General features: G+C 40.5%; 1 protein-coding gene across 1 annotated transcript in view; it reads left to right on the top strand.

The window, feature by feature from the left end:
- Positions 1-10,066, top strand: part of tex264a (testis expressed 264, ER-phagy receptor a) — a 61,563-nt gene extending 51,497 nt beyond the window's left edge. The window contains exons 3-4 of the mRNA XM_079186176.1: positions 1,355-1,526; positions 8,252-10,066. Coding sequence (XP_079042302.1) covers positions 1,355-1,526; positions 8,252-8,616 — 537 coding nt within the window. The 3' untranslated portion in view covers positions 8,617-10,066. The remainder of the gene's footprint in view (positions 1-1,354; positions 1,527-8,251) is intronic.
- Positions 10,067-12,799: the final 2,733 nt, after the last annotated feature.

Raw genomic sequence — 12,799 nt, 5'->3', positions numbered from 1 at the left:
AACTGTCTTTGTCTAGATTTCCCTGCTCATTATCGGAGCAGGTTCAAGGAGATGGGTACTCATTTGCATAGGCAGCTCTGGGGCTGGAGCCCCCTTGTGTGGCAGCCAGGTGATTCATACCAGCTCCCACAGTCTTATTTTGCAGAGGATTAAATTAAAACCAATCAATCAGCCCAGATCACCCTGACCCAGAGGAAAATGAGTCAGTGGACTGACTGGTGTGAGACCATCTAACATGTATTTGCCCTCTCGGAATAGCCCAGAATAGACATATCTGTCGCACACCCATGGCACTGTCACAGGTCTGTACATTCACTTCAATTTAGAGACGAGACATTTATGCAGCTCTGAGAATGTTCACGCAGAGAGGGGCCGACCACGAGAGCATAAAAATTCCAATAAAGGGAGTTGTATTGCATTGTAGGGTGTGATCTATCTGTAAACATAAATACACGTTGTAAAAACCACAGGAGATCCCAAACAAAGAGAAGTGGAACACAAAAGTACTATTTAACAGAAAGGAGACATTCATCCAGCAGCAACTTTATAGAAATGAAACCTTCAGTCTGTTTACTTTGCAAATAGTATTAGAGCAAGTTCAGTATCTGTTAAAGATAATGGAGTCTTGGAGAAACTGCTTCATTAATTAATTCCTGCAAAGTATCTCATACTAAAACATTCATGTGTCACTTTGCGGCCGATCATTGCAGAGACCGGGCCGTGCAGCTCACCCAGGCCTCCTCCTGCTGCACTCTGACGGACCATCGAAGAGCTCACGTCTCTGCAATACCCTAAGGACCATATAAAAGCATCAAGCAAAATGATGCACGGTTTATGTCCTCTTTAGAGGAAATATGATGTAATATTTATAAACTCTCCACTTTCTGCACACTCCACAGGAGGGTGCAAGTGTAGACACATAGATGTGGATGGTAATGGCCTCACATGGGTGGGCATTTCCATATTAATGGGCCAAAGAAATAGTGTTAGGTCAGCAACGTGAAGACATTTTAAAGCTACATATGTCTGATATTTTCATCTACGTTGTCATGTTGTTGAGTGTATGAAGCAGTTGACTGAGCAGAATGGCGGGACCTCTCATATGCACACTACTTTAATCTGATTAGTTCTTTTCATATGATTGAACACTAGACGCGGTTTATAATAACTTTCATGTTCGTCTCTTTCTCTTTCCAATCCCAGCACGATGTAATTATGAAAGGTTAACACCTTCACGATAAGAGGGACCTGTACAAGTTTGTAAAGCTGTGTTGTGCAAACTTGTACAAACTGTGTAACAATGCCTCACGTGATACATCTAATTGTCCGCTTTGTCTTTTTTTCTCCTTCACAGGAGAGGAAGCTGTGTGCATTCCCGACTATTGAGATCTGTAGCCCAGATGTCATCAAATATATGGTTCCACTGTCTCGCCAGACAGACTTCTTTGTTCCAGAGATGAAGGAGGAGGTTAAAACGGATGTTAAAGAAGAGGACTCTGATGAGGACAGGGGAACTGACATTACAGGTAATGTGTACTCTGTCCCTCATACCCGGACCTATCTTCACAGCGCTGTGTCAGCGCTAAGGAAAGGTCTGGCTCCACACATTATCTTTCTGGTATAAGGGGGTATAATATGGCTTGTTTGTATTTCTTTAACCCAATCACATTCGTCTTAGCGGCACTAAACTCAGGATTCAGCGGCGGTGCCCTTGCAAAATAGCGCAGATAGCAAAAGGGGAGCAGAATGCTGCGTAAGATACGTAGCCAATGACAGACTTATACCCACAGTCTACAGGTGGTGAGTCTAACTAATTCCAACCAAACACTGTTGTTACTGTTGAGCCCTCATTAGTATATATTAATGATTGACAGCATTAATCAGAAAACACAAGTCCAGATACTAAAAGAAATGTCTGTTTCACTCAAAGCAAAAACTTCAAAAAGTTAAAAGATTCATCTCATCACATGGCAGCTGTTTTCTGTCGTTATTTGTTGTTTCATCTTATTGCAGTCTGATGAAGCTTGTTGACAGAAACACAGGTTTCTGCTCTATTGAGACGATGGCTTGGAAGGAAACAGAAAATATGTGGCAACTTTTACACAGATGACATGTGATATATGATATATAAGTGTGTGTCTTCGAGCACAGTGTCTTCTCTGCCGCTGTTACTCTTTCAAACCTGCGGGACCTGAAGGCAGTATTGACATTGTCACTGTACAGATCAGTAGAGAAAGAAGATTGTATTGGTTCGATGGGATGGAGTGGGTGGAGGTGGGCTTATTTACATCAGGTGCTGTCATACTGAGCTTAGATTATGTTACATCCCTTGTGAACGCAGCTTAAATGTAGAAGACGTATCCGGAAGAAGGTCTTACATGATCTGTACATGTTCTCTGGTCTTCTTCTTATTTATATTGGGGTCGCCATCGAAACACGGGTAAAACGCTTTCTTCAGAAGGCAACAGCACAATTTTCAGCCGTATGCTGTCAGAAGACAATCTGTTGAACTGAGAGTCAAGTCTATTTACAACTATAAAATAGTTTGTCAGCATTGCCAGAATGTGACAAAGTTTTGATTATGGCTTGCTTTTCTAACGAATGAGAAAGTTAAGAAGAACTGACAAAAGTGCTTGATGAAATTTCACTATGATAATTCAGATACAATTAAAGTTGCTCGTGCATGTTTTTGTAATCTTTTAATGAGGGTGTCTTTCTTCCCCAGTGCACACACACACACACACACACACACACACACACACACACACACACACACACACCATCGTTCCAACACCGTCGTTTTTCTGATTAACCCACCCAGTTGTGGCTCAGAGGTTGAGCGGGTCAATCAGAGGATCTGCGGTTCAATCCTTGGCTCCGCTAGTCCATGTCGATGTGTCCTTGGGCAAGACACTTAACTCCAAATACCCATCTGAATGGGTATGAATGATAGTCCTGATGAGTCCCGATGTGGCACCTTGCATGGTAGCCGCTGTCGTCAGTGTATGAATGGGTGTAAATGGGGGTGAATGTATAGTTAAAGCGCTATACAAGTCCATTTACCATTTAGCCATCAGACGTGAAGCACTTTCTCCATATATTTTGAGATTGTTTTAAACTATGTTTTTGAATTTGGCTATTTAAATAAATGCAAAACTTTTGTTGATCGTCTAAGCTTTTCATCAAAGTGGAGCTTCAGTCAAACATGGCAGATGAGATGATACATTTGATCAAGCTGCAGCACAATATTTAATCACTTTTATTGGATCCATTTTGCTGGAAAATCCAGTGAAGTGAAGCCTAGCAGCTTTTGGAGTTCCAGAAAGGGTTTGACATGAGCGTTAACAGCTCATGCAGAAAAATCAAAGTGTTAGCAGTGGTTAGTCTAACACATGCCATGATGGCGAGTGGTTTCTGCTATACATGAAAATATCCCAAATCTGATCATTAGCATCCCTTACATCCCTTACTAAACAAAGGAATTTAATGTAAATGCTATACATAACAATCCAGTAAACAAATAAAAACAGAGTATGATAGGGAAATCTTTATTTTTAAGGAGATATATATATATATATATATATATATATATATATATACAGTATAAATTAATTATTGAGTACAACGTCCATGCCGGGATGGGTGTGGTAGCTAAAGGCGGAACCACAATAAGTATGCAGAGTTTTCAGACAGAATTAATATCCTGATAAAAAATCACCTGAAAGACAGTTACTATCAATCATCAACAATCTAATGTCTTGTTCATCAGATGGAATCAAGTAGTGGGAATATTACAAAAGAGGAGCTTTAGATAAGATCAAGCCTTTGGGATCACAATGTAGATGATTTGGCTACAAAAACATCCTCATATGCTTTAGGCTCTGTTTAAAGGAGTGTGTTTATGTTCCTTTGGAAACACTCGTCGCCCAGGGCCTCTTTATTGTTCACAGGAGCGCCGAGAAGGAGCTATTGTGTGATTGGTGGTAGCAGAAACACAAATTGAGTTTCAAGAGTGACTATATTTCTATTGCAAAGTTTGCAGTAGCCACTTGTGAAATTAGAATGTAAACTTATCTTGTTTGTTTCTTTTCAAAGTTTTGTTGAATGTCTTTAAATGTGAAGAAGCTGTTGTTCTTGTTGAGGTGTGCATTTTCAACAGGTATGTCAGCTCAGGTATTATGTGTTTATACGACAACAAGAAAGCAGGTGTGTGGGTGTGTGAATGTCTTCCTATTTGTGTGCAGTTTTCCTCCACCATGACTGGTTTATCTGAGTGTTTTTCTATTATGTGTTGGTGTACTACATGAGGTTTAGGGCAAAGTAGCCACTCTCCAAAATGGAGACTGTGAGTGTGTTTCTGTTCCCAGATACAGCTGAACTTTCTTAATGAGAGACAGATCAATCAGTGGATCTGAGCTTTGTCTGGCAATCCAGCGGTGGAAATCCTGCTCCGGCACCTCGGAGATTGCCTTCGACTTTTCATCTCTCAACTCCCGTATCCACATTATAGACTTGTCTTGAACATAAACTCTGCTTGTGCCCGAACATTTGTCCTGTTTAACATTTTCACAGCACACTGAGAGCAAGTAAACACTCAAACTAAATGAGAACACTTTTATGATGATCTGGTGATCACAGCAGCTACTGTTTGTGCTGCGAGTTGTTAATCTTTTGAGGAGACAAACCAGCCTCAGTGTTAAACGGTGTCTCCATCACAGAAAGCCACAGGGACCCAGCTAAGGTACAACCTTAAGAAATGTGGCAGGCTTGTTCAACTAATTTGATATTGGTATCCTTTTACTTAATGGCTATTTATTTTTGTTTGTAATCTTGGTATAATAACACATCACCATGTAATAATCTGCTATTAAAGTGTGTGATAATTGTGGCTATGTTTTGATGTTAAATGTGATACAACGAGCCCTAACACTATTGACTAAGAGACATGAAGTGTGTTTCCATCCATCTTTCCTTGTGCCAGAAAAAAAAAAAAAGTCTATACTTAACTGAGGTGGTAAATTTGGCATTTCAGTGAAAGCAAAATGCAATAAAGTGTAATAGAAACAGAATAGATTATGACATGAAGCTTGAGAAAGTGCTCTAAATCTTCAACATCTGAGACGAAAAATAGCGGCAGCCAGAAAAATCAGATATGTGTGGATTGATGAGGAGACCGTAACCTTCCTCAAATTTATACTTGAAACAAACAGAAATAGCATATTTACCTCCGCTAAGGAGGTGATGTTTTCAGTTTGGTTTGTTTGTCTGATTGTCAGCAGGATTATGGAAATATTTTCATGAAACTTGGTGGAAGGCTGTAGCATGCGGGCCAAAGAGGAACCCATTACATTTTCGGAGAGGATTGGTCTTGGCGGAGGTCCGCACTCTCCGAGTGTCAATCTAGTTACATCATGTTTGCCACGTCATTTATGTCTGTTTGAGGTTTGACTGGTGCCCTTTTAATAACATCATATTGTCCAAATTTGCACATGCCATGAAATACATGTGCAACAATACATTTAGAATACATGTGTTTACTTTATGATGAGTATCCTTTTATGCTTCTTCCTCCCAGCCCTAATTCGTAAACAAGAAGATCCATCTACTGCATCACCTCTTTAGCTTCTGTGTATGCACTTTATTGCCGCACTTCTCTTGCCTTCCACTCAGACTCTGATTCTCCAAACTCTCAGCATGCCTCAGCCCTATCTGTCTCTAATTACCTCCTTAAAAATCCTCTCCTCTGTTCCAAACAGTTGGAAGAACAAGACCTTGATTCGCTGCTAATAATCCCAATGGGCCCAATTTAGCAACTAATTTAGGGAAATGCTATCTAAAAGACTTTCAGAGGCACAGCTGGCTTCAACCAGGGTACCAATTTCAGGACTTGCTTGCAGTTGTAGAGGGGGTGAAAGTTGTCCAGTGTGTTGAGGCTCTTCCTTGGGGGGCTGTCCACCCAATTACCCTAAATAGACCCATTATTTCCCGTAAAATTCCTAGTATTGTAAAATGAGTCTCTCTGGAAAAGTCATTTTTACTGCAACATGCAAATGAAATATAAATCACTAACTACACACCATCTATACCGTCTGCATTTTAAAGCAATACATCTCAGTCGCATGACATTCACACCGGACCTGATCCACTGACGACCATTCCCAATGGTTTTGTTTGGACCTGTTAGCTAATCAACAGGCCTATAAATGGATATTATAAATAACCTAAATGGACCTCCCATTTATGATATTCTTCACTGCTGACAGGATCAGATCTGCTGGATGTGATAATTAGATTGCTGAGTGATGTTGAGATTCGAATGATTGACAAAGAAAGACCGACCTCAGCGAGGAGCTCGGAGACTCCCTGTTTATTGTATTTGAGTCCCAGATGACACATTTAGTGCCAACACACTTCGATGTGTGGATGAGATTTATTTGGAGTGTGAAAGCAGCAGGAAAAAACGGCTCGGACAATAGTGTGTTCGTGTCCTGTGGGATAGTCAAGTCAACTGGAGTTAGATTTCATTTGTGGAAGACACTTGATATGGAGGCTGTTCATTTCAAACCAAATAGGATATATTAAGTCCATATAAAAAAGTGAAAAGCGTCAGTATATTACACAAGTATAGGAAAGGCAAAATTGTCAAATAATACAATAACGATCATAAATTGGAAAAACTTGAACCCAGAATTCGTCACAGAGGTTCAAACCTGCTTTTTGTCATTTGACACATTCTTTTCTCCAGTTGCTGAAGTGTCTTCTGGAGGACCAACGGTTTAAAGCTCACTGAGTAATATTTGTTGTGTAGTTGGGAGATGAGTTGTGCTCTTACAATTTTAATTCTTGATTCCTATTTTCCATTTTAAGCAACAAAGGCCTCATACCTGTCATGTATGTCCCGTGTTTCAGCTGTGCTATTTGTTCTTTGTATCTTTGGACTACCTGACAATTTACTTCAACCTTCCTGTAAGATTTTCATATTGCTGGCTTTTCCTGCAGTTTCTGTGTTTAAGCTCACGACATTACAGCAATTACCTTCTAGTTCACTTACACACAAATGCCTAAAAATAACAGTAGAAAGAGATAATGAATGGCTATTTGATAACGGAGCATTGTAGATCAAAGGCCAATTAGAATCAGGTTCAGGCTGAAAACATGTGGGTGAGGAATTCGCCATCAATTAAGCTAATGGGCGTTGTTGGTGATGATTTCAGATATGTGTTATATGCTACAGACGGCCGCAGCAAAATCTTCCCTCTCTGCAAAGGTAGCCGTAGCGTAGCACAATACAGGAATGCTAGATGCAAGTAATGTTGCTGACATGGCGATGACTTGTCTTTGAGTTATATGAAAGATCTTTTCTCTCTTTAACAATAATAATGGGGTTCCTCTGAGCTCAGCTGGCACATAGACTCCCAAAGAGCTTTAATAGTCAGGTTCAAGCTGAAGGCAGCGGGGTTTGTATCATTATAATATAGTACCTTAAAGATATCGATCTGGTGAATTGTAAGTGGCCAAAGAATCATAAATGTTATTATGCTCAGCTTTGATCAAAGGATGACAGAGAAAGATAATGCTTGTACACACATCTTTACACCCTTGCATCATCTACAATGAGGTTTATTACGAAGCGTAATGCTAATGTTGGTGACTTTATCATTAACCTTTGATTCTATATGAAAATAATGTTGTTTCTTAGCCATGCTGGATGCATGGCTCTAAATGGTAATTTCAGTCCTGCAGTTGATCCGGTCATACTCTAATATATCAACAATTACGTTTTTTTTTTGTGAAACATCTTAACAACTTGTGGATGTACAGACATCGTCATCGTTTTTAGAGGATGAATCTCATGACCATTCCTCTAGCGCCACCATGTTGATTTGTGGTTTTGGGTCAAATAAAATATTGTCCTAAAGGATCAATTGTAATAACTTCCGGGTCAAAATGTTAATTTGTCCAACACCTTGGTTTAAGACTCACTATGTCCAATAATTCTTTAATGTGGGGTGAACATTTAGGAGGTACAGTAATCAGTATAGGGTATTTCAAACTGTATTTTTCATTGTTCTCTTTTGGAGGTAGTAATGACTTCTTTACAGTGCCACCAAGGGAAATCAAATTAGCTTGTAATAAATCAGCACACCTGTAGTTCCCTCTAATTGAGATTTGCTTGCCTGTAATTGTAGTTTGTTTTTTTGCACGCTCACAGAGCCTATTTTATATGTGTCTTTTTTCCGCGTTGCTGCAGGTGCAGACTCCCACAGTGATGTGAGCTCAGTGAGCGGCGGTGTGCCCTGGGACAGCAGAGAGACATCCCTGGCTGCTTCCACAGCCGCCTCCCTGGCTTCTTCCCTGCCCCTGAGGGACGTAATGGATGCAAATGAAGACATTAAGCATAGGGACAACAGCGAGAGAGGCTCAAACGAGTCCATGGGCAGCGGCTCGTCCTTTGAAGAGCTTGACATGGATCAGGAGGAGCAGGAGGCGGGAGAAGAGAGGGAGGAGAAGGGAGATGGAGATGAGGCGGAGGACCCCGAGGGTGAAGACGCAGCTAGAGAAGCGGTTGAACTGGTGGCCGAGAAGAAGGAGCCCGTGGGGGATGGAGAGGAGTAGGGAGGATGCTGAAGAGATAAGAGATGAGGCCATGTAACACTGGCATGCTAGAGAGTTTCTCAGTTGTCGCTGGTTATCTGTCATGTAATCTTGTTGGTGGATCTAAAGCTGTTCATGCCATGACCACCATGCCGTATTTCTGATCCTTCTAATTCTTTTTTTTGAAGCCTGTACTTTTTGTTATGGTGTAATCTCTTTTTTTTTTTTTTTTTTAAATCATTCCCGATTCTATATTTAAAGTCTGTCAGGATAGGACAACAGACAGCCCCATTTGTTGAAGTCTTCTTGAGTAAACCTAATTTTCTCTGCACATGTTGTGTGCCGCAAAAGAGAGGCAAGATTTGTTCAACTCTATATTTCATTTCAAAACTGTAATCGTGTGTGAATCCCTGCCGTTCCTGTTCACATCAGGGGTGATACTTCGGTTTAAAATATACTTAAATAGGAGGACAGTGATGCCAGATAACCTGCATCATAATATAGCATAATCTTGCTCGTGTGTGAAAGTTGATATTGTACCCCACTTTCAAGGTCATGTTTGAAGATTTTAATGTAACGTGTTGGTGTCTTGATATGCAGTAGTGATGGGGTGAGAATGTGCAGGAGCTAATGACGTAGACATTTTGATGGACCTATTAAGTGTGTTATTCTTTTTCTTCCAATTCGGACAGTATATATCCCACAGGGGAAAACTCTGAGGGAGAAAACAATTGCATCAGCACCAGTAAAGTAACTTCACCGTAGCCTCCAATTCACCAGGAGTATAATTTCAAATGTGTAAACTTTTCTACTTGGATACTGTAATGTACAGAACTTTATTGTCTCACTGTGCTCAGATAATTGCTTTAGTTTTTTAACGTAATGTTCTCCTCTATAGTCGGTTTGTTGAACCACTCTACAGTTCTGTTTGTAGCCAAAATTCACTCTCTTCCAGAGACTAGTTGTGATATGTTTGTAGGTTGAAATTGTTGGTGCTGTGAGACATTGGAAGTAATGTACAGCACATTGCCATGGCTGTGTCTTTCTGTCTGTATTAACATTTTCAAATGAAAAGTAAAGTTGACAGGAAGAAGTTGTGCTTAGATTTTGTTGCACACAAAAAACCTAAAAACCTTATTCCATACAGTTAAAATTGAGGTTATTTTTTAACAAAGCCACATCATTACTGCTCTACTCTGAGGACAATTCTTATCCATTTTTATTTGTCTGTATCCCAACCGAGAGAAGTTACAAAGTGTGGGTGGCAGTGGGACACATTGTTGTCGAAAAGCTAGCGCCTAATAACTTATCGAGCTCTCTCTTAAGCGCTAACTGCTTTCATGGTTTCACATTGTAATGACTCTCTCTTGTCGCTGCTTCTTTTTCAAAGAAGCTCAATAAAAGATAAAACTTTCAAGAAAGAGCCAATAATGGCATAATTTATGTTTCAGTTCAGAAAATTCAGTAAAGCTATTTTAAGATTTTCTTTAGGGAGCAATTTCTTCCGGCACAATTAAAATATTGAATCAAAATAAAACAAATATGGAAAGCACAAACACTCTTAAAAGACTATTACAAAATGTTCTCCTGAGCAGGAACTGCGCTATTCTAAGCAGCATTTGAATGAGGGGTTTGGCATTTGTGTCGCAGTTTATTTAATCAGCTGAGTACAGCAGCAGAGGAAGAATAGGCTCCAACACACTATTACTGTTTGACGGACACATATCCACACATAGCCAGTGGTCTTTAATGAGCATCGTGACCTTTAAGTACAAATGTTTTCATTTACCCATAGTAGGAACAGTGATTTCACTGTATTACACCATCAACCAGAGAGAGAAAAATCATTCTTGCTTCTGCTCGGGCCAACATAATGGTAGGTATGGGTTTATCACACAAATATCATATATTACAGTTATATTAAATGATACATTTGAGGTCATTTAGAAATTTAAGTTATTCTTACATAATTTGTCCATCACATGTAAAATGTCAAGCACATTACATATATGTTCATTTTATGTTCTTATGTAGAAAAATGGATATCGACCACTACCTCATACTGTATGTTATTATTATAAGCTCTCAAATGTCTGTATGTAGCTCCAAAATTCAATATTGGGCTGACATTTGTAGACATTTGTTTCCATGGCGCGGAAAAGAACACAATCCTCAATAGCACAAGATACACAGTAGGTGACGAATCAAAATATCGTTTGGAAGAAAGGTGATTGTCCCTCCAGTAAAGTTCTTGCACCTTGGAGTGTAGGAGCCCCTTATTGAGACACTTTATGTTGTGTGTTTTAATTTGACCCTCCATCTTTACAATGTTCTGTTCTTGCATGTCTGCAATATAGAAGTTGGCTGTAGAACAAATCATAGAAACTACTATGGACATATTACCCTGATTGTTCAGACCAATGGAGAAGTCAAGTTATAAAATATCCCACCTGACAGTCTGTCTTGTGAATAGACTCTGAGATTGGTGGCTGTACTGCTGACAGAGGTGTGATCCATCTGCGGGGACAGATGCCCTCACCACATGCCTGTTGCACTTTCAGTTTTTAATCTTGCCACCACAATCTTTGTCCAAAGGCAAAAATGAACATCAGCCTGGAAGAGACTTGCGATGACACACTGGGTCAACAACTGATTTGATTAATTGTGAAACCCACAGGGGTGTTGGGCAGCTTTGATAGGGTAGACTATCGCCTTCCCATGATGTTAATTATTAATCTCATTACATTGCACGTGGAAAGAGACTGGGGGGGGGGGGGGGGGTGGGGGGGCTCAACATACAAATGTAGATGCTCAACCACTGCGTGTCTGAAGCTGCTTTCGTTAGAGGAAAGGGTCTAAAAGTGCATGTCCCCCATGTGCGCATCGCTGTGCCATCTGGGGCTGACCTCACACTCTGCCGTGCCGTGTCACAACTTGTTTGCGGCTCCCAAAGAAAATTGTCGTCGCTGAAGATGAGCGGTCTCTAAAGAATCGTTATTATAATATACTGTAGCCCCCTCCTGACCGCTTGAACGAATAAAGGGAGCGACTCTTTAAAGCGTCTCCGCATCCGATTCAACAGCTTACAAACTAGAACAAAGCGGCTGAAAGAAATCTTTTCCACCATGCTCTAAATTACATAATGTTCATTTGCGATGAAGCAGACTATCTCCGGCACTGTTCATGCGTGGAGCAACCGCGCCTTCGTTCAGGTGTCCAAAGAGAGTTGAGGCTCTCCTTTGTTGATGGCTCATCTGAACAAGATCTTTTTTGAAAATATTGAAATGTTACTGAAGAATTTGCATAGCCTGCTTGAGTAACAGGTAGAATTTCAACTTTTGTGTCCGATTGCCGCGTTTCTTGCGCGCCATAGCCGATAAGCTGTCATCCTATCAGGCTCATAAACGTCACATTTTTTTCTAGATTGGGTCTTTACATTTATATTTCCCCACAGTTGATGCTCAAAAAACGTGAACGCCTTTTCCCCCCCCCATCAGAATAATGAAGTGGGCGTCAGTTGCATTTGCTTAGGAGATGTGAATTTTGAACCGCTGTCAGCAGGATCCGACCTCCAGGTATCCGGGCAGGCTCGTCGTTGTAGTTTTGAGTGTGGGGTTTTTTTTTTTCAGAACCACGGACAGCTCCTGGCACGCGGCTCAGCTGCACGCTGTTCAAACTTCAGGCAGCGGCGCACTCGCCTCCTTTATTCATTCATTCTTCCAGCACCACTGTAGTTCACATCCACGTTGGTTTTAGGTTTAAAAAAAACTCAAACACTGCTGCAAAGGATATGCCTTGGGTTTGCAAGCTCCATTCATCACACGGCAGCGCTGGAAACTGAGGAACCCTGCGGGTAAGATATTTGGTGCGTGTGTGTGTGTGTTTTGTATCGACTGATTTGTGCATTGGATGCCTGAAGGTACATTTTTTGTGAACTTCTACGATATGGTTTGTAGAGAGGGAAATATTTTAGTATTCAGGTTTGAATTTGTTGAGAAGTTGACCTCACCTTTGTAGTTCACATCCTTAAAGTATATTTGTGTAATCTAAAGACAAAGGGGATAGAGGAGTAAATGCGTAATTTGTCGTTTTTTTGTCAATATTCTTTTTGTTTTTATTCACACTATTTACGATTTTTATTTACCGTATCATGATCACATTTTACACAGCCATGTATAGCCTACTCGCTGAACAACACTCCACA

The sequence above is a fragment of the Pholis gunnellus genome (assembly GCF_910591455.1).
Source record: "Pholis gunnellus genome assembly, chromosome: 3".
NCBI classification, from domain to species: domain Eukaryota; kingdom Metazoa; phylum Chordata; class Actinopteri; order Perciformes; family Pholidae; genus Pholis; species Pholis gunnellus.
This window is presented reverse-complemented; position numbering and strand designations above follow the sequence as displayed.